The 25,380-nt window shown below is 44.5% G+C and overlaps 1 protein-coding gene across 7 annotated transcripts in view; it reads left to right on the top strand.

Moving 5' to 3' along the window:
* LOC120400293 overlaps positions 1–25,380 on the top strand; it is a 194,409-nt gene that overhangs the window by 110,218 nt on the left and 58,811 nt on the right. For 2 of the 7 annotated variants that reach the window (XR_005595690.1, XM_039528745.1), the window contains exon 4: positions 8,252–8,459. The exons of 4 other annotated variants lie outside the window; for them this stretch is intronic. Coding sequence is in view for 2 of the 3 variants with exons in the window: in XM_039528745.1 (XP_039384679.1) it covers positions 8,252–8,341 (90 nt within the window). In the remaining variant the exon portion in view is untranslated. Of the gene's footprint in view, positions 1–8,251; positions 8,460–24,577; positions 24,691–25,380 lie in introns of those variants that run through there. One more of the 7 variants, XM_039528746.1, reaches the window with a different exon arrangement.

Genomic DNA, 25,380 nt, shown 5'->3' with positions numbered 1-25,380 from the left:
ACCTGATTTACACTTTGGGTGGAGGTGCAATTCTCAGTTATGATGAAATTTTGCAGATGAAACTTCTTCTGAAAATGCATCCCTACATGTTTATATTGAATGTGCATTCAGTTTCCTCCATGAGCCTTGTTTTGGGAAATGTCTGCACTCTGGTCTCATCTGCCATTAATGGTCTAGCCATTACTCTTTAGACCAGCAACTGGCTGAGGATTTCTATGGTAGCCACTAGGGTTTGGAGTGTCTTTTCCCCCTTACCCACCCCCACTCAAAATTTTCATTTTATTCTGTCCCTCAAACAATCTACACATGCTCTGTGGTTCAAAAGCTGTGAATCCATGCAAATTCTGCTGTAACTCTGCTTACTTGTAAATCCAGTATAAGTGTTATCAGTATCGGGCCCTGTCTATACTATACTATACTATACTATATATATATATATATATATATATATATAAAATGACATCAAGATTGTGTTTCCCTCTGAATTTCTAATATACCGTAGGGCAGTAGTTTTCAACCAGAGGCCTGTGGCCCCATAGGGGGCTGCAAGCAGGTTTCAGGGGGTCCACCAAGCAGGGCCAGTGTTAGACTCACTGGGGTTCAGGGTAGAAAACCGAAGTCCCACTTCATCGGGGTGAAGCCTGGGGCTCTGAGCCCCATCACCTGGGGCTGAAGCAGAAGACTGAGCAACTTAACTTCATGGTGCCCCCTGTGACATGGGGCCCTGGGCAACTGCCCTGCTTGCTACCCCTTAACGCCAGCCATGGCTTTTAGATGCAGAAAGCCAGTTGTTGTGGCACAGGTGGGCTGTGGAGTTTGTACAGCATGTTTGGGGGGGCTCAGAAAGAAAAAGCTTGAGAACCCCTGTCATAGGGTATATATCTCAAACTATGTTAGAGGTCTTTAAAGCAAATACATTGAACTATTTATATAATGGGAATTTTGGATAATTAAAGATCTCGAGTCAAGTGTATGTTATGGAATCCTAACATTATTTTAGTCAGGACAATGTCTGATGTATTGTTGTTATTTGTGGGTCAAACCAAGATATTTTTGGAGTGATTGTTTTGATTTTAGCTTGCAAAACCACTGCCTCACAGGGTTCTTAAGACTACACCCTAAAATTGTACCTGTTTGTTGTTTATCATCTGCTGCTCATGGTGCACAGTAAACTATAGAGCATTTCCTTTGAACTGACTTTGGTAATCATTCTTCTTTTATAACCTGTATTTCTTGTCTGTAAAGTCTCGCAGTCACCCAGTGAAGTATTTTGTTTTCTGGACAGATCTGACTTTTCATAAACATCTTCAGTATGAATCTTTTATGACTGTTCTTCATTTGTCTGGGTGACACTGAATAGTGAATGCAAAGATATAGCCTCTTCAGATACTGACTCACGGGAAACAACAAGCAGTTCACACAAAGGAAATTCAATCCCCTACCAGCTAATTAAAAAAGCATTACCTTCCACAAATGCTGACCTCCAGCCATGCAAAGGATAAAGATGGGAGTCTGTCAGTCATGTTTACCTAACAAACTCTGGCACAATATTATGATGAATGGACAGATCTAAAACGGGATGATATTGTTCAGAACTCGAAGGTACTCTTAATACCATGTTTAAAGAAGCAAAAGACCTCATCAGTAATTTGAAACTTCAGCCTGCATGCTAGGGATACACCAGTGGTAAACTTGACCAGTACTACAGATACTAGATACACAAAGCATCCTAGGAGATTTTGATACGGTTAGTATTTAAAAGACCACAATACTTTCAGATAGCTTAATCTTTTTATGCTGATGTTCCACATTTCTTTCATCTTCCCAACAGCAGAATGAACACTGAATGGTCTCTACTTGTTTTTGTGATCAAGGGTCATTATATTGTAGGATGAAATATACTACTGTTGAATTTGGAGTCATTTCCATTTCTGTGATACCATTACTTCAATCAAATTCACAATGAGATTTTTCTACTGGAAAGAGCATTCAGTCATATTCTTCTACCTGGCATACAGTTCTAGTTTTCTCTTTCTCTATCACCATAGCATTCTAAGGTTCTGCAGTTCATAGTCCAAACTGTTGATTCATAATGTCAGTTAAATCATAGGACACTTTGTTATTGTGAGAAAAAAGGCTTTTAACCTTTAAGTTAAGATGATAATGCTCCTTTCATTCAATTCTTTTCTTGACTCTACTGAACTAGTTTCTGAATGTCAGGAGTGGGGATGGGGGACGCTCTAGATAATTTTAAACAAACACATGAGGCAGTACAGCCTCATGTGGATAGGAGAATGTTTATGATCAGCTCTGTATTTGAGCCATGTTTTAAGGGAAAATATGGGCTCAGAGATATTTATATTCAAGGCACTGTTCAGACAGTGTAAAGGGGCCTTAAAGTGCAATATACTCGCTTTAGTGTAGATCAGGGGTAGGCAACCTATGGCACACGTGCCGAAGGTGACACACAAGCTGATTTTCAGTGGCACTCACATTGCCCGGGTCCTGGCCACCGGTCCAGGGGGCTCAGCATTTTAATTTAATTTTAAATGAAGCTTCTTAAACATTTTAAAAACCTTATTTACTTTACATGCAACAATAGTGTAGAAAAAGACCTTCTAAAAACGTTAAAATGTATTACTAGCATGGGAAACCTTAAATTAGCGTGAATACATGAAGACTTGGCACACCACTTCCGAAGGGTTGCTGACCCCTGATGTAGATGAAAATCAGGCCCAGGAAGTTAAGCATTTTGAGAAAACTCTCCATGCTGCCCCCATGTTTCCTCCTGTGAGCTTGATTTTGTATTGTTCGGTTCAGGTTGTAGAGGAAAAGGAAAAGTGCCATTTTCCTAGAGAAGGAAGACAGGAAAGATTGAGTTCTAAATCTGTCTTTAAAATGCCTCATTCACATGTTGGGAGAATGCCTCAGAACTGAGAGGTTTGTATTTGATCTTATTGTGGCTTTAAGGTCACCAAGGCCTAGATCCTCAATTCCCAGCAAGGATCTGGGCCTAAGGTGTCCTCAGTGCCTTGATCCTGAGAACTGGTACTCTTGAGTTTTTGGAAGCACTGAAAATTTGTCAGGACACCAGAATGGATGGATATTAATACATTACTCAAAATTAATTATTTGACTAATGACCTTTAATGCAGCTTTTTATGCATAGAACAAGTTATATCACAATGTCTAGTCACCTGGGGATAGCAGAGTATACAAGCTTGGAGATGCTCAATTAGAGCCATCTTTGTATAAGTGATAGGCAGCTGCTCACAGGGCAGTCTCTGTTTTGAAACTTGCTCCACTCCTACCAATGCCTCAATTTGCCAGCCTTCTGGGCAAGCTGTAAAGCCTATTCTTTTTCTCTCCTTTCTCAGGCTATTGAGGCGGAAACAGGTTTGGGAGGGTTATATTAATAGGAAGTCCTTTTGCATTATTTTGTGTGTTTTAACCTATTAGATGGGCACTGGAGATATTGTTGATGAAGTTGAAGAAATTATAACAGGAGATAAAGAGTAATAGAGACAATGGGAATGAATCATATCCTGAGGTGGAAGGGAGGATAATTTGGCCCCCCTGTTATGACTTCAGTGGAACTGAGCTAATATTTTCATATCCCTAATTTTTAAAAAACATAATTGTATGACTTTGCATGTGTTTGGTTTTTTTTTTTATTAAGAGCTTTGTAACAGAGTTAAAAGACATTATTGAACAGTTCCGGCCCTGTTGACCTGCACTGTCATGATCAGACAAAATTAGACTACTGCATGAATAGATTTTGTGTTCTCAGTATTAGTTAACTTAGGCAGGAAGAAAATATAGATGCTAGAACATGTGCACCTGGAAAACTGAGCCTGGCTCAGTTCATCACCTCAAAGGAGGGCTACCTTTTTAGCATAGTGCAATGGAGTTCACTATGTCTGCAAAGCAGGTCATTATAATCCCTCTCCTTTATAGCCAATTGGCCCTGCAAATGCTGCTGGAATGGTAAGAGAGTACAGCCACTTGATACTGAAAACCATCCAGCACCAATGCCTAAGAGTTTCACTGGGAAGGACGATGAGCCACTTAGGCAGCAACCACCTGGTCCACTGAGTACATCACAAACAACAGCAGAGAGAGAGAGAGCTGATAGGATCTGAAAACTGGAAGAGACAGACAGGTGGGCTCCAAGGACCCTTTTGTTTTAGTGTTTATGTTTAGGGCTTTGACTTCAGGAATCCTTTTTTGTTATCTCTCATTCACTATCGAGAGGTTGACTCCCACCTATCTGTCCATTATACCAGCCTCCATCACCCACTAGCTAAATTTTCTAACAAGCATCTTTGTGCATTCTCCTATGCCGCTCCTCAGAGTTGGGATGAGCTCCTTGTAAACATCTGAAAAGAAATCTCCTTTATCTTCCTTCAAAACCCTCCTTAAAACTCTGCTTTGCTGCAATGCCTACAAAAAACTTGATAGAAATTAAGCTGCATATCATGCTGACCAACATTGTCTTGATTCCTTATACTGCCCCATCTGTTTGTATCCCTCGGGGTTTTGGGGTTTTTTGTCTTAAACTGAGGGCTTATCCATGCTTAAAATGCTTCATCACCAATGAAAGGGTTCTCCTGTTTGGCACAGGTAATCCACCTCCTCGAAATGTGGTAGCTAGGTCGATAAAAGAATGGTGTCTACATGTAGACTTAGGTTAGCTTAACAGCGCTCCTCAGGGATGTGGATTTTTCATACCCCTGACTGATGCAGGTAAACCAGCCTAATTTTCTAGCGTAGACCAGGCATTAGGCTATGTCTATACTTAAAATGTACCACTATCATGCTTCAGTATAGACATTACATATGCCAGTGGAGGGATCCTCCCATCAATGTAGGTAATCTAAGAGGTGGTAGCTAGGTCAACCTAGCGCTATTTACACAGGGACTTAGGTCAGCTTAACCATGCTGCTCGGGTGTGGATTTTTCACACCACTGACCAAAACTAACCTAATTTTCTAGTGTAGACCAGGCCTTACTACAGCAATGGGAGGGGTCTCCTCTTGCCAGAGTTAATCCACTTCCCCAAGAGGCAGTAGCACTGTCAACCTAGTGCTGTCTATACTGGGGGTTAGGTCGGCATAGCTATGTCTCTCAGGGATATGGATTTTTTTACACTCCTGCGAGACATAGCTACAGCAATGTAAGTTTTCAGTGTAGACCAGCCCTTAGATTGTAAACTCTCTGAGGTAGTCTGTGTTTGTACAGCACCTAACACAATGGGGTCCTGGTCCATAACTAGGATTCCAAGGTGCTACAGTGATACTACTACTAATAATGGTAGCATCACCTATTATTTAAGTTGCCTGACACTTCCATTTTAAAGCCTTGTTTTCAGTTGCTTATAACTTTGCCAAATTTTAATTGTTTGGGCTGAAATTTTCCATGCTGGTTTTCTTTGTGTCAGGATGCACTTTGCTTTCTCTGTGACTGTCCGCCAAGTGCTAAACCCTGTGCACATGCTCAGTAGAGACTTCTTTGATTTTAATAGCTAAATTCAACAAAGATTCCATCCACACTGGGCATGCTCCAGCCTGGAGTTGAGCAGGATTTTCCTTGGAGTTGCAGTTCTGTGCTGCTGCAAGCTGTGCCTGGTTCCATTCTGGGCACCTGAAGTGAGGAGCAGGGATTCAGTGTGCCCACTGCTGGGCCCAGGCAATGTACAGGAGGAAGCTGCCTGATTTGAATGCAAAGGGGATGAGCTGGGAATGGGTGGGTGTGGTGGGGAGAAGAGCCGATTGGGACTAGGATCCTAGTGGGAGAGACTGAAACTAGAGGCAAGCATGGGGCGAAGAGAACTCAGATTGGGATTTGGGGTGGGGGGAACTGGCTGGTCAAGGAGACTATGAGTGGAGAGTGGAACTGGGAATGGGGAGGGTAATGGGGGGCTTGGAGGTAGCAGGTGGGCGGAAGACTGATACCAATGAGATGCCTGAGAAGGAGACTGGGACTGGAAATCAGAGGGGTGGAGGAAAGAGCGGGAGAAGAGACTAATCTGATGAGTATCAAGGATGCAGGGATAGAACTGGCACTGGCTAAGCAAAGACTGAGATAAGGAGCTGGGGGAAGAGGAGAGTGGACATTGAAAATGGACAAGGAGTCTGGAGAGGGAGATTGGGACTGGGAGTCAGAAGAGATGGGGAACATGGGTGGTGGTCGGGGCAGAGGGTGACTGGAGGCTGGAGTGTGTGCGTGCAGAGACACAGATTGGATGAGCAGATGGGAGGAGGGTGGTGGGGAAGTGGGACTAGTTGGGCAAGGAGATGGGGGGCAAGGAGGTCGGGATGGGGAACAGGTGTCTTTCGTTTTTACACTTCATTCCCAATTATGAAGGTTATGCAGGTCAAATTAGGCCCTCAGTTGAAAGAATTTTATCTGTGCATCTTTGATTATATCCTCATTGCAACCTCAGGGCCTTTTGTAGATCTGCACAGCAAAAACTGATTAGAATACAGTAAGTGAGTCTTTTGAAGATGCAGAAGAAGGAAAACAATCCAGCTTGCTCTTTCTGAGATGCATTGGCTCCTACAGGGATAACAGGAGTGAAACAAAGTTTAAAAATGTCAGTAAAGAAACAGATATGACTCTTGGACCATGAAAGGTATGCTGTGCAAGAAGGTGCCATTTTTAAACAATTAGTAGAAATGCACTTCTTGTTTCATTATGAAAGCACCAAATTTGCCTTTACACAGGATGTGCCAATCCTGCAGCATTCTTTCTTCAATACATGTTTACACTCGGAACTGGATCTTTTCTTGAGGGGAACACAGATGAGATGATATTACTTGCAAAGTCCTGGCAGTTGGATTTGTTTTCTATTTTACCCTCCAAAAAACCACCAGGACAAAATAAGCACATTGGTAATATTATCAGTCTCTTTGAAAAGGTGATGCTGTATTTATGGAAACATGCAGTTCCATTATGTGATGCGTGCAACCATCATGCCTTACAGGAGCTGAGATACTGAACTACACAGATGGGCTGTCCTGATAGCCAGGGGATATTATTTGTCACCTGGTGGGAAAAAGGAAAAGTGGAAAAAGATGTAAATACAGCAACAAAAGGCCAAATTCAGCCCTGGCATAAATATTGAAGTGCATAGAGATGTGCCCACTTACACCAGAGCAGAATTAGTACCAACATCTATAGACATCAAGTGGCTGATGTAAACAAAATCTGGAGTAATGTGACTGTAGATGTTTATATAGTGTGTGAGCCACCTAATAACATGATCACTGTTGACATATGTATTCCCATTTTAGAAATGAGTAATGCTTCTCTGTGTGTACACACACACACACATATTTTGATAATCAGCAATAGTGAAAAAGGAAATCAAAATTATTAATACATATCAAAAGTTTACTTGGTGCTTTGAAGACATGTATGAAAACAAGGGACTCAACCCGAGGCACACATTTATCTAAATAAACAAATACAGAGAAAGGGCAGAGTGAATCGAGGAGTGAGAGTTACAACATTAAAGAGAGATGAGTGAGTAGTTGTTTTGGGGTTTTTCCCCATGCGTTTTGTTTGTTCCGCAGGTTATTTGGTTTTGGTTTTGGCAGCTGTTTGCCTTCAATGTACATCTTCCCATTGGTGAAACTAAATAATATTGGATCTCATATTCTTGATTTAAAATGAAAAAATAAACAACCCTCTATACAAGAAATATCCAATCTATACCATCTGTTCAATCATAGGTATACGGTTATTTTAGTGATGTCATCTGGTCAATAGTGTGAAACCATGCTGGAGCTGGAAGGAGCCAGTGGTGCTGTAACTAACAAAGAAAGAGGGGTTATCTTGATGTTTTGGTTCAATATACTGTTCTCATTTGGAAAGCAGTGTTCTGTTCATCAGCTCTTCAGCTGATGTTATCAGTTAGTCAGTTTACTCCTTTTAAAATCCATATTTTTATTTAAATTCAACTGTTCATTTGAAGCTTTCTTACCAGATGAGCCCCAAGGGATTAATTTTATTTGCAGAAAAGTAGCAGGGGGTCATCCTCTTCAAATTGTTTTCCATATGTACAAAACACACTTCTAAGTAAATAATACACACACACAACCTCTAGGCACTACAAGAAACACAGGCTTCAATGTATTACATAATCTAGTCCAGAGAAACTCTTCGATTAAGACAGGGCTGTGCCATAGAACTGAAAAAGTTAAAAGAAGTGGAATTAGGTAGCTTATTTATGTTCTTTTCTTCCCAGCGCACAATATCATTATCATTTTGTCCGGATCCCATGGCAATCCTCATGAAGTGTGAGCAGATTGACTCTCCAAAGCTGCAGCCCAAATGAGCCCTAGCTCTCTGATGTTCACGGACAGCTTGTGAAGCTTTCCAGTTGGAGTTGGGATCTCCTCTGGGGATACTGCAGTGAGCTCAGAAAATCCTTTTCTTTCTTTTTTCTCCCCTTACCATAATATCTTATTTTATTCTATAGGACTAAATCCAGCCCTTGGAAATAAGGTTAAATCAAAGATTATTGTAACTAGTTTTTAAAAAATAAAGTTTCTTCAACATTTTTATTACAACTGTAAGTTCAAAATCTACTATCATATTTTACTGTTGTGGATAAACCCATTAGGTCTGTAGCCTTGAATTTAGGCATGTAGATTAAATCAAATGTTAGTTTTAGGTGGCTAAACAGTGCAATAGGTTAATGCACCATCCTTTTGCCACAAAAGGCCAGGGTTCAAATTTGGCTTCTGTCACAAAGAAAACCTAGTTCAATGGTATTTCAATGGTGCAAAACATTTTTCAGTATTACCAGACTATGTTCTTTGGCACAATTGTTAGTTGCTCCTAAAGACAAGCCAGTGACTGGAATTGCAGGGCTGTTGCTGGTAAGAATAAGGTATTTTGAAAGAGCATGTATTGTGCAGGGTGGGTGCACCCCCACTCTCCTCGAGCCCTGTGGCAACTCTCTGCCCCCCCCTCCTGCCCTGAGGCGTCCCCCCGCAGCAGCTCCCCTTCTCCGCCCTGAGGCACGCCCCCGCTGCAGCTCCTCCCAGCCCAAGGAGCGTTGCGGCAGCTCCCCATCCCAGCTCACCGCTGCTTCGCCTCCTCCCCGAGCACGCCGTCACCGCTCCACTTCTGCTGCCTCCCATGCTTATGGCACCAATCAGCTGTTTGGCGCCACAAGCCTGGGAGGGAGAGAAGCAGAGTGGGGCGGCGTGCTCAGGGGAGGAGGACGTAGAGCAGAGGTGGGGTGGGGTGGGGAGTGGTTCCCCTGTGTGCCGCCCCCCTACTTGCTGCAGGTGGCCCTCCCCACGCCCCCCTGCCTCAGCTCCCTCCGCCTAAATGACGACGACGACCAGGGTGGCCGAAGATCCGGTCGCTGCCCAAATACTAGCCCCCTAGGCAACCTCCTAGGTCGCCTAATGGGTTGCACCGGCCCTGGTATTGTGTCATCCTTGTTCATGGATTCAATGACATGCTATCATTTCTTTCCACTCTATTAAAAATTCTCTCATACTAGACCCAACAGCAAACACCTAATACTTCCTTCAAATGATTGTCAGGACTAACAATAGTACATGTACTGTAAGCGGGTGTCACCAAAAGTTTGTACAGTGCCTACCCCAGTGAGGCCTCAGTCTGGTTGGTCTCTAGGCACTGCCACAACTTTTGTTAAATAATAATAGGAGGCCATCTAACCTATTGATAGTTGGAACCTCTCTTCAACATGATTGTTGTCCTCCCAATATGGTTAAAACACAGTTGAATCATGAGCAGTGGAACTGGAGTCAGAGGACCCATGTTCCCTGGAGGGACTTTTATTGACATGACACCAGAAAAAAAAAGGCTAGAAGCAATGCAGCCACATAGACAGAGTAATACACAGGGTTTAATAAAGTTCCACCAGTGACCAGGCAGCAAGTATGAAAAATTGGGATGGGGGTGGAGGGTAATAGGTGCCTATATAAGATGAAGTCCTGAATATCGGGACTGTCCCTATAAAATCAGGACATCTGGTCATCCTAGTTCCGCTTAACCTGCATTCAGCATTACTCTTTACTAATGAAACATGATGTCGGTGTCAGAGCTGAGAGTTCCCTGCAGTGCAGCAGTTTGCAGCATGAGCCAGGGAACTCTCTATGAAGCCCTCCAGAGCCCTGGATTTTGCAGACACAAACTTAGCCCAGCAATGGACCCAGTGGAAGCAGGAGTTTGAGCTGTACCCACACCTGGCCATGCAGGAGGATGACAACAGCAGGAAAGTAAAACTGTTATGTTACCTAACTGGGGAACAAGGCAGAGAGAACTGCATCACTCTGAAGCTAACCACTGCCTCAAGCCTCACAGCAGTCCTAGGAGCCCTGGGGACCTATTGCTCTCCAAAGGAGAATGAAACTGTAGTGAAAAACCAGTGTTGCTCCAGAGACCAATCCAAGAGGCAGGGGTAGACTCCTATGTTTCAGCCATACGGACACTAGCTGCTACATGCAATTTTGTGGACTTGACAGACTCTGTAATTCAGGACAGGGTAGTCTTCAGCACTTGGGATCATCACCTCCCTGAGCCTCTGCCCTGGAAAGGAAATATCACTTTAGACAGATGCTTAGATGTGGGGTGTGCCATGGAAGCCACAAGAGAAAGGATGAAAGTCCAGCAAGGCACCACAACCCAGAAGTACATGCCATGAAAGAGAGCAAGTGGCTGTGGTTCCATACCCGTAGTGAAATGCATTTATTTGGGGAGGCAGCATAAGCGGGTAAAGAAGAAGTGCCCCACCCTAGAACAGCATTGCAAGGAATATGGCAGGTTAAATAATTTGAGCCGTGTGTGCAAGAAGAGAAGAAGCTCTTAGAAAGATTGTCAGACTTGTACAAGAAGGGGATGTCTGATTTGCCAACAGTGATGAAATCATGACTCCATCCTTGACTCTGCAGAGAGCATCTCAAGTTCAGGCTGCCAGGCCAAGAAAGCAACAAGGGACAATAGCAACCTCTGGGCATGCAAAAAATGTTAACACGGAGATGTTCTGTATGATTTCAGCTGGATAGAGGAGCCTCCTGCAATGTGATTCCTCTGAGTGAACTGGACTTGAACACGCCCATTAGAAAGAGCAATCAGAATCTAATAATGTATAATGAGAGCATAATGCAGCCCATAGGAAAACATTACCTCATAGGAACTAACCTCAAAAATAACAAGTTTGTGGTGATAGATGGTAAGCACTATAGACCCTCTTGGGGAATACAGCCATACAAGCCATGGACCAGATCAGGGTGCAGTGTCTGTCTGAATTTTATAGCTGCGTGCCTGAAGCAAAAGGAGTCATCCCATGGATAATGGAGACAATTTTCAAAGAAATGGGGATGTTTTCAAAGGCAACTGGTCCTTGAAGGAAAGCTGCAGCTGGAAATAGATCCTACAGTAGAATCTGGGTGGCACTACATAACAGGGCCGCCCAGAGGGGGGGGCAAGAGGGGCAATTTGCCCCAGGCCCCAAGCCCCACGGGGGCCCCCACGAGAGTTTTTCAGGGCCCCTGGAGCGGGGTCCCTCACTCGCTCCGGGGTGCCTGGCAAACTCTTGTGCGGCCGGGCGCAGGAGCTTCTGCCGCTCCCGGTCTTCCCCGGCGGGGGGTCCTTCCGCTCCGGGGCGGAAGGACCCCCCGCTGGCGAATTACCGCCGAAGACGGAGCGGGACCCGCTGCCGAAGTTCAGCTCGGTCTTCAGCGGTAATTCGGCGGCGGGGGGCCCTTCCGTTCCGGGACCCGCTGCCGAAGTGCCCCGAAGACCTGCGGCGGGGCCCCCCTCCGCCGAATTACCGCCGAAGACCGGGCTGCGCTCGGCGGCGGGTCCCGCTTCGGCGGTAATTCGGCAGCGGGGGGCCCCCGCCGCGGCTCTTCGGGGCACTTCGGCGGCGGGTCCCGGAACGGAAGGGCCCCCCGCCGCCGAAGACCCTGGGCCCCCGGAATCCTCTGGGTGGCCCTGCTACATAATCCAGTATTCAAGGAGTTCAAAAGGCTGCAGAGAGGAGTATCATAGCACTTGTAGAGGCTATAAGAGCCTGGGTAAGCAGCATAGTAGTAGCAAAGAAGCCATCAGTCAGATTATGCATCTGCATACACACAAAAGCACTGAACAGCATGTTGAAATGATGCCACTATCCACTGCCGACAGTTGAGGACATCTTGCCAGAACTCTCCAAAGCCAGAATTTTTATGGTCCTTGATGTGAGGAACAGGTTTTGGCATGTAAGCCTGGATACAGAGTCCAGCATGCTGACAACCTTGCAACATCATCTGGTCACTACAGATGACCGTGCACTCCAATGGACATAAACCCAGCACCAGAGGTTCACCAGAGAAGATTCATTCAAGCATTGGAAGGACTACCTGGGGTGAAAATATTTGTAGGTGAATGGAGCAATGATACAGAAGCTGAATAAGATCATGACAGAAAACTACAAGCTTTTCTACAGCAATGCAAGGATGTGAACAGAAAACTCAACACAGAAAAAATGTGACTCGAACAGCGTAAGGTGATGTACACTGGACATCTGCTCACAGCAGAGGGACTGAAAGCAGATCCCAGCAAGTTCAAGCTAGGTGCAGATATGCCAGCTCCAGCAGATGTGAAAGAGGCACAGTGCTTCATAGGAATGATACATTTTCTCTCAAAGTTAGACCTGGTTGCAGTAGCAGAACCCATACGTCAGCTCACAAGACAGGATGTTGACTGGGACTCAGCAGACTCCCACCATCTATGGATAATGGATGATCCTGTCCTGAAATACTACCAGGCAGGAGAGCCACTGACACTCCAATGTGATGCATGGAGAAAAAAGATGGGGTGTAGCTCTTTTGCGGGAGCAACTGGTTGCTTTTGCCAGCGGAGCCCTGTCAGACTGAACAGGAATATGCACAAAATAGAAAAATTTGCTTCTGACTGTGATATTTGGAGTGGAGCAATTACATCAGTACATGTATGGCCACCCAGTAATAATGCAATCAGACCACAAAGCCCTAGAGACAATCATGGAAAAGCACCTTCTTAGTGCTCCAAAGAGATTGCAGTGCATGTTTATGTGCCTCCAGGTAGAGAGAAGATATATTCCAGGACAACTTCTGTTGTTAACTGACACCATGAGCAGGCATATATACCCAGGATCATCAAATTGTGGGAAGGGATCAAGACATAGTGCAGCACGATAATGGATTCAATCTTCCAATTTCAACAAAAAATCAGAGGCTATGGAAGAGGACATCCGACTTACAGGCAATCAAGAGGGCAATACAAGCAAGGTGTCCAGAACAGAGTAGGAGCAGAACCATATGTTCAAGTTAATGATGAGGTGAGTGCAGGATGGAGTCATATTTTGAGGACAGAGAGTTGTTGTCCTCTCCTCATTATGTAAGGATGCCATGCAAAAAATACACACCTCACACCTGGGCATTGACAGCTGTCTTAAATGGGCTCAAGAGGTGTGTTTACTGCCTGGGAATGAATACAAAATTCCACTCCAGCTCTGGAGCACCCACGGAGTCGGCACCTATGGACAAAAAACCATCCAGGGGCGAACCCTACAGGGAGAGAGGATACTCCCCACGGGGAGTGTGTGCTAAACCTGAGACGGGTGACGGGGGAGACAGAGAGAGATCACTCTCAATTTGGTCTCCTCAACAGGTGAGCACACTATCTCAAAGACTATGTAATCAGCTGAGTCTGTGGTAAAGAGGAGACTCCAACTAAGCTACATGCAAGCAATGTCTGTCCAAAGGGACACAGGCTGGGGGTCTGGGCATCAATTATTTCTTTTAATGTTTATATTAAAATGTCTGTAAAATAGAGAAGATGTATCATAATCTGTGGAACTGGAGTTAGAGGGAATGTTATTGACAAGATATCAGGAAAACAAGGAATGTTTAAAATTGGGCTGAAAGTAACATGGACAGGCACAGTGCCCAGTATCATTTTTTACTGGTCACCCCTTTCACACAGCAAGCCTCTGAGTGCAACCCCTCTTATAAATTAAAAAAAAAGGTTTTATATATTTACACCATTATAAATGCTGGATGCAAAGTGAGGTTTGGGGTGGAGGCTGACAGCTCGTGACCCTTCATGTAATAACTCACAACCCCCTGAGGGGTCCTGACCCCCAGTTTGAGAACCCCTACACTAGTTCAACTTAAGTTGTATTCAGCTTCATTCTTTGCTAATGAAACAACTATTACATCTTGCAGTGTAGAAAGGATCTGAATTTTTACCTTGGCCATAGTGTCAGAGTTACAGCATGGTTAGTTTCTGCCTAGACTACAAAATAGAACAATGTTTTAACCATTACAGGAAAGAAATATGTTGTAACCAGGTCTCCCAATGTTGCTGGGTTCTCTCTCTCTTTTTTCCCCCCTAAGGTACATCCCAAAAGGCAAATGGAGGAGATGGAGAATGAATTGAGGGTAGTACATAAGGGAAGAGAGAAAAGCCACCCCCACTCCTAAACACTGTAAACAGATCTTAAACCTTGAGTTCTAGGGATCTTTGGAGGGTTAAAGTGCATCAGGGGAATTTAATTTGCCAGCTGTTCATTTTCATCAGTAATTCAGAAACCAAAGCAAATAATGCACTTTTCAGGAATATTTCTCTGTCCAAATAGCAAGCCATTGTTTTATTTAAGAATTTAAGAAAGATTAATTTTTTTTAAAGGGAGGGTGGGAGGTTGAACCTGTTGAGATAAATCTTTAAATTGCTGGCTGGGATTTACACAAACAATAAAGCCATCAATACTTTCTAAAGGTGAGGTAAAAGGCTATTTATTTTAATCTGCCAAGACCCAAGTTCCTGCTTCTGCATCTTTTCTGTAATTGTTGATATCATCTCCACCTAGAAAATATAGGGAACTCTCTTTCATCCTGTTTTAGGTTTCAATGATGCTATCGGCTCTTAAAAGGGAAGCTTAGAACTGAGGCTGGTTGAAAATTTGTCATCAACTTTCTTTTGACAGAAAAGTGGGTTTAACCGACTGAGGTAACCACTGGGCTAAAATTTTCACAGACAGCGTTCGCTTCCCTTGATAGAAAATTTCAGATTTTTCACTGAAAAACAGAAAATTGGAGGTTTCATTTTTTTTGTTTTATGAAAACCTGAACATTTCCACAGTTGAAATTTTCTGCCTAGAAGAAACCATTCCCCAACCAGCTGTACTTAGAATCCTAAACTCAGGTCTTGTCAGGTAAATAAGGATGAAACTAATTGTCAAATATTTTAATTTTTAAAACTAAAATAAATTGGAACAGGACTCACTAAACAAGCCACGGAGGAAAGGGAGTTGAGGGGAAGTAGTGTTTACCCCTGCAAGGAGAGCTGTGCTCCCCTCCGCTGCCTTTTATTTTAATCCTTTTAACAGTTAAACTGTATACTTGTTAATTTAAATGTGCAGACTGTGTTATTGTTTATGATTCCCAGTCAGTATGTCTGTTTGTAAAGTGTTTAACAGCACTTAAGGAACGCCACTCCCTCATTGGGACAGAGAAGGAGCAAAAATGATGCTGTAACCCAGTGGTTAGGGCAGTGTTTTGCAAACATTGGGTCCTTGCCCACCAGTGAGTCACAGGAATGTTACAGCCCCACTCATCACTCTTCTCCCCCCACCCCAACTATGCATGCCTAAGAAGCACCCCGCCACCAACACCACCCAGAAGGGGGGGGGGGCAAAAGGGGCACTTTGCTCCAGGCCTTACATTTGAGAGGCTCCCAAAATGAGTGGTGTTAAGAGCTGGCACACAGGATTGCAGCATCACTCAAGTTTGGCCCAGCCACCCCCTCCATTATGACCAATGGGCAGCCAGGCCCAGGGCCACCCAGAGAGGGGGGCAAGAGGAGCAATTTGCCCCAGGCCCCGGGCCCCACAGGGGCCCCCACGAGAGTTTTTTGGGGCCCCTGGAGCGGGGTCCTTCACTCGCTCCGCAGGGCCCAGAAAACTCTTGCAGGGCCGGGCCCAGGAGCTTCTTCCGCTCCCGGTCTTCGCCGGCGGGGGGTCCTTCCGCTCCGGGGCGGAAGGACCCCCCCACTGGCGGATTACTGCCGAAGCGGGACCCGCCGCCGAAGTTCAGCTCGGTCTTCGGCGGTAATTCGGTGGTGGGGGGCCCTTCCGTTCTGGGACCCGCCGCCAAAGTGCCCCGAAGACCTGAGGTGGGGGCCCCCCGCCACCGAATTACCGCCGAAGACTGGGCTGCACTTCGGCGGCGGGTCCCGCTTCGGCGGTAATTCGGCGGCGGGGGGGGGGGGTCCCCGCCGTTGGTCTTCGGGGCATTTCGGCGACGGGTCCCGGAACGGAAGGGCCCCCCGCTGCCGAAGACCCCAGGCCCCCAGAATCCTCTGGGTGGCCCTGGCCAGGCCAAATTTGAGTGGGTGGCATTGCAACCTGGCACAGTGGCACTGTGACCCCATGCACCAGGTCGCAATGCTTGGAGTTGGGAGCCAGGGCCAGCCCTGCAGGACAGGAGCTGCCACTGCAAGGGGTGTGGATGCTTTTCAGTACCCTTCCCCCGGGAGGCCTCTCCACTGGCTGAGGCTGCAGGAGTAGGCAGGGCTCCGGGGAGCTGAGCAGAGAGTTTGAGGGCCTGGCAGGGTACGGCAGCAGGGTGCTCTCCTCACCTTGATGCAGGGGAAGACTGGTATTGTGTGGCCCCCTTGCTGGGAGGGGAACCTGTGTTTTGGGTCGTCTGTTTCATTTAGTCCTCCTACCCATAAACAGATCTTTGAAAGGCTAATTCTTTCCCAAGACAGAGACTGCCTGGAGGGCTGTTTTTGTGTGTTCTTTTATTTTCTTCCACTTAAGAGCGATGGGTCTAGCAGGAGTTCTCTATCCACCAGAGGGGGTAAGGTTGGGAGTGCAAGAGCAAAGGGGCTGGAGGGAGCTGAGTAGGGGCTTGAAGTCTGGGCTGGGGAGAGGAAGAGGAGTAGGGGGCTGGGTGCCAGCTGTGTAGAGCAAATAAGTTGGTGAGCTTTCTTTTCTGTTTGAATGACAAAACAGTAAATAGCAGGTGGGGGTGTACGCATATGCGCGAGCGCACACACACACACTCTCTCTCTCTCACTCTCTCTCTCTCAAGCTTGGGAACCACTAGGTTAGGACACTCACCTGGGAAAAGGGAGACCCCCATCTACTAATCCCTCTGCTCCAAGGAATAGTTAATTACTTGTATACAGGTTTCAGAATGGTAGCTGTGTTAGTCTGTATCAGCAAAAACAACGAGGAGTCCTTATGGCACCTTAGAGACTAACAAATTTATATGGGCATAAGCTTTCATGGGCTAGAGCCCCATCTAAGGTGCCACAAGGACTCCTCGTTGTTTTTACTTGTATACAAGTAAAAACAGCTTCAAACAGCAGAGATGGAATCAGACCCACCCCGTAGCTCAGTGGTTAGAGCACTCTCCTGTGACGGGGACAACCAAAGCTCAAATCCCTTCTCTACATCAGGCTGAAAGGTGAATTGAGCCTGGGTCTTCCACATGTTGGGTGACTGCTCGAACCACTGGGCTAAAAGTTATAAGGCGAAGGCACTTCCTCCTCTAGCTGTTTCATGTGGGTGTGGGTGTGCTCTGAGTACTCCTACAAGATTGGGCCTGACAGACAAGGTAGGCAGCACAGCACATAGTTCGGTGATCCCACTGGGGCTTAGGCATGACTTAGGTGCCCCAGGCTGTGTGCATACTCAGTGGTAGCTAAGGCACAAAAGTGGTAGTTAGGCAGGTAAGTCCTTTTGTGGAACTAGCCCTTGGGTGTTTGAAGACCGGTTTGTCTTGGCTTGTGAGCTGGGGCCAGAACAACACCTCTGCTTCTATAGGCAGTGTGGGGCAGGCGAGTCTTGCTGGAGCTGATGTAGGGTGTTTGGAGGGAGTAGTGGGGAGAAAAGGGGAGTGCTGCCTCTGCAGCATTGGCACTTACTTCCTGGGGCCCTGCCAAGCTTCTTCCGTGAAGTTGGGGCTCAGCACTACTTTGGATGTCAGGCTTTGGGCAGGAATGAGGAGGATTGAGCAGGGACTAGATCATCACCCTGACTGAGTTACCTGAGCAGCCTCTATCTCCCTCACACAGGAGGGGGAGATTTGACCCACAACTATTCTCCCTGTCTTAATTAATGTCTGTACATTGTGTTATGCTGAGATGTACTGGTGCCTGCATGGATCAAAAACCTCTTTGAGATTGGGTGTGAGTGCACCCTTCAACTAACATAACTGTCTCACTAAGTTAATCAGATGCCCCCTGCCTCAGACAAAAGGGATTGTGAATCCGCCCAGGAGTTTTGGACTGAGTGGGCGGAGGGGTATTGCTGAGTACTATTTGGGTAAGAGTGTGTGTGAGTGAGAGTGTGAGTGAAGCTAGTCCGGGCCAGAGGAAAACAGCCACACAGCAACCTGTAAGCACAAAGTGACCCTGGAAAAACCTAGAGAGAGGTCTGGGTTGGGGGTGCTGGCTGAAAGGAAGTTTTCACCTGTAAGCTCAGAAATTGCTCTTTTGGTTTTGGTTCCTCCTGTGTTTGGAAGACAGGACTTTGTACATTCCTTGTAAATAAACAAGACTATATCAAAGAAGAAACCAGACTCCATGAATGTCTATGCCCACCCGGGACATCCCCAGGACCGCAGACATTGACTAGCCACTCACATCAAAAAGGGGTGAAAAGTGTTTTGAACGCAGGAAGTAGTCTAATGAAAGGAAGTCCTGTGGTGAAGAATCTAGCCTCAGAGTCGGTGGAGTGACGTTTCAGTTCCTCTTCTCAACCTCAGACTCCCTGTGTCCTTGGGGAAGTCACTTAGATGCCTAACTCCCACTGATTTCAGTGGGAAGAGATAGGTGCCTAAATACCTTTGTAGCAGCTCTGTGTCTCAGTTCTCCATCTGTAAAATGGGGATAATGGCAGTTTCTTACCTCATAGGGTTGTTGTGATAATAAATACATTAAAGATTCTGAGGTGCTCAGATCCTACAGTAAAAGGGACCATAGAGGTATGTCAGAGAGACATAAATATGCTAAAATCTAGCCCTTTTTATATAAAAAAAGGGGGGAGCCTTGCTCTGTTTAACTAAGGGAGTGCCCAGACTTACAACACTGAGGGTCACAGCTAAATTAGCAAATATTTCCATGATATTGCCTGGACATATCTCTCCAGTGACAAATTAAAAGAAAAACTTGAGTGAATTCACCAGCCATACAAACTTGCAGTCAATCGCTTTTGTTTGCACCCCGAAGTTATAGAGGAATAGCTGCTTCGACATAAAGTTTTCAGCCTTTTTTGGGGGTCATACTTGGCCTACAGACTGCCCTGGGGCACCCCAGTATAGGGAAGCTGGACTGCTTTAGCTTCTGTGACAGGAGGACATCTTGGGTCCTTCCAGTAGGAATACTGACACTAAATCAAAATTTTCAATATTCCTCCTGCAAAAGATTTGGCCCCTGATGCCACAAGTCTTGCCTGTATGGATGAAGCCACCTTCCTCCTTTGTCTGGCATCCAGAACTGGTGACAGATTGATACATGCCAGGAAGGCTGTAAGAAAAGCTCATCTGTTGCACCTGTTAGAAAAAAGTCCTGAAGGCAAGCAAAGATGTTGGAACGATCCCTCATATCACACACAGTGGCACTTCGAGAATGACTACATATGCCAGCTAGACTCCAGCTTCCCTGATTCCTCACAGTCTTATCATGACTAGCATATGTAGTGTGGCACTGAGCATGAAAAACTAGAAATGAGGTCACTGCTCAACCTGCACTAGAATTAGACTTGAAGGGCCTTGGATATTAACCTGTTCTCTCTGGGATTGGATTTTTCTTATTTCTTTCTTAGATTGCATTGCCGGGTGTTCTAGCCATACTGAAAATAGTCATTCAGTTAGGGCTAGACTCTAACATTACAATCTGCTGTGACAAAGGGCCAGAGTGTGGCTGTGCTGCCATAGGAGCAAATGAGGGAACAAACGGACTCTAAGAATCACAATTCATTTCCCAGTTTCTCCACTTGATATTGGAAGGGGGGGTTGTGGGGGGGGGGCGATGTTAGTAAACTGAGACAACCAGTAGTGGATTTTTTCCCCTTCATGCCAATTGAATTTTTCTGGCTGGTGCAATTGGCAAGCGGAATCATTGCTCCACCCCATTCCCTGCCCTCCTGCCTCTGGTGAGGGAGTGACAGCCCTGCAGAGCCTGCTCTTCTTCTGGTACGGGAATCATTGGTTCAGGTAGTTTGCATAGGGAGGTGAGGGAGCATAACGGGTCCTGTATTCCACTCCATAGGCAGAATGAGCAGATCTTGCCCTTAGCTTCAGTAAAATATTTTCATCAAGTTTAAATCTCTCACAGGTACATTTTTCAGTTTGAATTTTCTGCCAGTCTACCTATCACTAATGGATTTCATGTCTCCCAAAATTAGTATAATCCCAGCACATCTATGTATGGAGAACAGAACTGTGTCTTGGCCTGAACCCTCCACATTCCATTGTCCATAGTGGTTATAGTAAGAGGGATCATGTACTGTACATGCAAAGTACTATTAAGTTTTCTCTGACACACCCACTCTGCTCCTTTGGCTACATGTATGTTACCTGATAACTAGCAAGCCATAATGAGTTAACATTTCACAGTTTCAGCAGACACCCTCCAAGCATGATTTGAATCATCCACTCACACAACAGCTGTGAAAGATCTTTGCTGCAGTTACATCCACAGAGTGAAGATGTGCAGAAGGGTTTGACAGAAATCTGTGCACTTCTAAGCACACTGCCTAGCTGCTGATTTGTGAGCAATGTAAATGTTTTGTTTAATGAGCTGATCTTAACAGAATTGGGTTTATCAGCTGACCTGGAATCATTTGACTCACTCTTGCTGTAGCATAGAATTGTGTGTATTATAGACTCAGTTAAAGCATGTGAGAAGAAATAAGCTAGGTGTTCGCTGTATGTGTGCATACATAAATGTACATACCAAAAGTATATTTAGTATCCCCACTTCTTTAAAAAGTAAATTAACTTACCTTACAAAAGTTCAGGTAATACCTATAGCAGGGATCGGTAACCTTTGGTATGTGGCCCATCAGGGAAATCCACTGGTGGTCTGGGACGGTTTGTTTACCTGCAGCATCCGCAGGTTCGGCCGATTGCAGCTCCCACTTGCCGCAGTTCACCGTTCCAGGCCAATGAGGGGTGTGGGAAGCAGCAGCCAGCACATCCCTTGGCCCAGGCCAAAGGTTGCTGATCCCTGACATATACAAATAGCTATAGTAAAGATCCAGTTCTATGGCATTAGAGAGCTCTTGTTCAAATCTTGTCCCAAATTGAAATCTAAAAGGGACAACACTTCCTCAGGTTGGAGACTAGGTTTCCAGTACCTTGGCTCCACCTCCCTTTTGCTACAGCCTATCAGCCATTTCTACCTTATATTAAACTCCCTCAGTTTCCCCACCGCCTTACTGTTCACTAGCCAGCGGGAATTCAGGGGCCACTGACACTACTCATTCACAAAGAGGTCAAACAAATCAACAGACGGCATTTTCTCTCAGTGAGAAGTTGTGGTGTTGCATTCCTAACACCAGATGGTGCAAAAGAGTAACACAATTCCACATCTGATCTAAAATGTTCTCCACCAATAACAAATTCTGCTGACTTCACCTGGATCCGGAGAAAACTCAGAACAACTCAAGTCCCTCATATCCTCACCTCCCCAACAATCTTATCTCCCTTGAGCTCTTTGCTTCCTCAGTGGCAGATGGCTCTCATACCTAAAATGACTTTTAAAGAAAAAATGTTTACTGGCTTTCTCACACCCCCAATGTGGTGGAGTGAAAAGACCCCACATAGAGTCTGGACAGGAGAGTGTTAAAACCCACTCCAAACACACAACTATCTCTGCATGCTGCTATCTGGGATGGGTGGATTAGCAGCTGATCCCCACAGGAATGCTAATAAGCCTTATTGACAGTAGGCAGTTGACTCCCTAAGGAGCAGAGTACATAAACCTGTTGGGAAAGAGGGGTGGAAAGTGCAAGAGAACTAAGGATTGATGATATCTTCTCACTCATTTAGGGATCATGAAACTGAGTTTTATATAATGTCTTATTTTGGACTGTGGTTGAGGAAAAATACATTTTCTTTTGCATATGCCCAAGAAAAATTCTCTTTAGGTCTTAAAGGAGTGGGAACATTTCCTATTTTATAATCCCACATCAAGTGTTTATATTCTAATTCAAGATCCATTGTTTCATTTGTCATTGGAGTACAATAGTTAGCCTACCTCCTAGATACTTTTCACAGCCGCCCCTACCTCTAGTCTATAAAAACTAAAGAAGAGATTTTCAAGGGGGTTAGGATCACAAGTCCCATTGGAAGATTTTTAAAGTCTTTCCCTAAATCACTGATTGCCTTGCCCAACTCCCTCTAACCTCTTGCAAGAATGAAAGAGATGGCATTTTCCCAGATGCCCTTCCCTTTATATCCACAATTACATGGCTCTATCTACATAGATAGACCCTATGGCTTAGACTTTCATTCTCTAATTGTTTCTCTGTCACTTACTTACTGTGAAGCTAAATTGGCCAAGTCATTTAACCACTTTGATTCAGTTTCCCCATTTGTAAAAAAAAAAAAGTGGCTAAAATCTCGTTTCCAAAGATGTTGAGGGGACTAACTAACTAGTTAGTGGTAATAAAGCACTTTACAAATGCTCTAAGAATTAATGCAAAGAGTAACTAATAGGATATAGAGTACAAACAAGAAGGTGCATCAAATATGTTGGTAGTTTGATTCACAGGAGGTGGCCTGGTGACACCTTGCTTTTAGTGTTTCAGAGGCAAAATCCTCTGTAGCCACTTGTGATGGCTATACTAGGCATCAGCAAGGTCTCTAAAGATTCATTAATCCTTCTTAGGCATTACACTTCTTGTGGACCACCATTTTTTATAACTATTTTATAACCAATTGTGAAGTGAGATGAAGGGTTGATGTATCTAGTAGAGACGGGCCCAAAGTGGAACATTGGATCTAAACCCCTTCAGCGTTTGGAGAAGTTCTAATTCAGAGTCAAACTGGCCCATTTCTATAACATGGATCTCAACCGAACACTGCTTATACAACCCCCCCCCCCACCTAGGGTTACCACCTGGCTGGGTGTTTTATGGATTTGCCAGTTGCTAGAAAAATAATTTAATCTGCCAGGTTTTTGTGTTACATGGATTTATGTTCACAATACACATGGATATGTAATGTTAAAAGTTTCTGTGTACAGCTAAAGATGCTGCAGTGTTGCCACTTCCACACAAGTGCACCCTGCATGTGTGTGAGAGAGGGTTCAGTCTTTTCTATATGTGTTATCTCTCTAGATACTATAAGTAGCTTTTGAGTTGCAGAGTTACCTTGTGGTTGGGGGTTGGGGTTGCAGCGGTCTTGCCTGTTGCGGGGAGGGGGCATGTAACAGGGTTGCCAGCTTTTTTGCATTTCAAAGGTGGTAACCCTACCCCCACCCCTGCTGATCTTCTAAGCTTGGGCCTAGTCAGAATTTCTCATTTTTACTCATATTCTGAAATGGTTTTGCATAATTTCAAACAAATATCACCTGCATTTTGAAAGATATACAGAATGACCTAGGCTTAGCTAAGTGAGAGTTGTATGGGGTGGAGGACATCTGGATCAAGTTTTGTTCCACTGTTAATACCACCGCTTCTTCCCACTTTCCTCTTTGTGGGATGTTTACCCAGTTCTTGATAGCTATCCCTTAACATTCTGCCTCCAGACTTTCCTTGTAGCTTTTCAGCGCATCAGCTGCTCTGTGTGGAGAGTGCTTCCTAACATCTGTGTTGAATTTACTTCTTTCATTTCCACGGATGTTCTTTTTCAACCATTATTGGTTTTAGGCTAAAAATATTAAATTGTATAGAAAATGTCAATACAAGTTAAAACTGGTGTATAGTCAAGGTGAATTTCCTTTTAATTGTCTTATTTTCTAATATGTTTAAGTTGAAGAGCTTCAGCCTCTATGATGACAGAGAAGAATTTTATCCTGTCTTGATTTAGACATGAAATATTTTCTCATTATACTGAGTCTTGAACTAATATAATGACTGCAGAATGCCGCTACTCTCCACTACATTTCCTCTCCACCCCCAAAAGAGGGGAGGTTGTATTTAACAGAAACAGCTATACTTTTTAGAAAAAAAATGAAAAAATACACAGACTATGACACTACTGGTCCAGTGCAAAGCAATATAATATAGCAGAAAATGGGAGAGCATATTGAATTCATCACTTAGAAAACTGGGTTTTAGTCTTGAGCAAATTTGTCTTTGGAATGCATGATCATTTATTTTAAGAGTCCACAAGACGCTTGCAACTCTGTGACGCAGATATAAAAATGGTCCCTTCCGCAAAAGGCCTATAATATTGAAAGCAATTCAAACACACACACATTTAATGCTGATGGGGCTCTCTAATTTCTTTTCATGTTCACCTTTCATCTCTTCTTCTACAGTTCTTCCTTTTCCTTTTCCTTTCCTGTCCTCCACCTTATTTTTGCTTTCATCCATCATCTCCAGGTCTCAGTCGTGTGCCTGCTGACTGGATGGTGGGCAGCTCTTGAGAATGGAATGGTGACTCCAAACAGCCAAAACGTGTGAAGAACCTTGAGAAGGGGAATTCAAGTTTCGCATGTGGCTTATGCATCATAGAGTGAGGCTCATTTGACAACCATGAGTAGTCCCATTGAAGTCACAGTAGTAAGCAAGCATCATGTTCTTTGCAGGATTGGGCCCTTACATTGTTCTTCGAGTGTAGCATATCTAGCACTTTGGTTTTGCCCTGACTCCTTACTTCTTCAAACCACATCATTTCGGTAGAGTGAGCAGATCTTACATGTCACTTCTCTGTGGGACAATTTTTATCAACGGAACAGTATTTTTATTTTTATATCAATGGAACAGTACCACAGACGTGGTTTTGGCTTGTGTGTAGAATTTTGAGGCAGGTTTCAAAATAACTTGCTATGTTCTTGGCAGGCAAGCTACAGAAGCATATGGTGCTGTGTTACTTACTATATGATATTAAAAATAGTATAAGGCTTTACATTTCAACTGTGAAACTATATTGCTGCTCATTAAAACACGTCAGAAATGTCCATCTTCATAAATGTAAAATATTGAATTACACATGCCAAAGAACAGAGTTATTATAGTTCCTCAGAATGAAATCTTCCAGTGCTTAATAATATTGGTCCACCAACATCCTTCTTGTGACCTTATAACAATTTTTGTTGTTTCCTTTAAATAATTTAGTGAGTGATTGCTTAGTGATGATGTTTAAATAAAAACACAATGTGATAGTTAATCTGCAAGACAGATGC

Source organism: Mauremys reevesii, linkage group 3 (assembly GCF_016161935.1).
Source record: "Mauremys reevesii isolate NIE-2019 linkage group 3, ASM1616193v1, whole genome shotgun sequence".
Taxonomy (NCBI): Eukaryota; Metazoa; Chordata; order Testudines; family Geoemydidae; genus Mauremys; species Mauremys reevesii.
The sequence above is the reverse complement of the archived record's forward strand: the minus strand, read 5'-3'. Positions and strand labels throughout refer to the sequence as shown.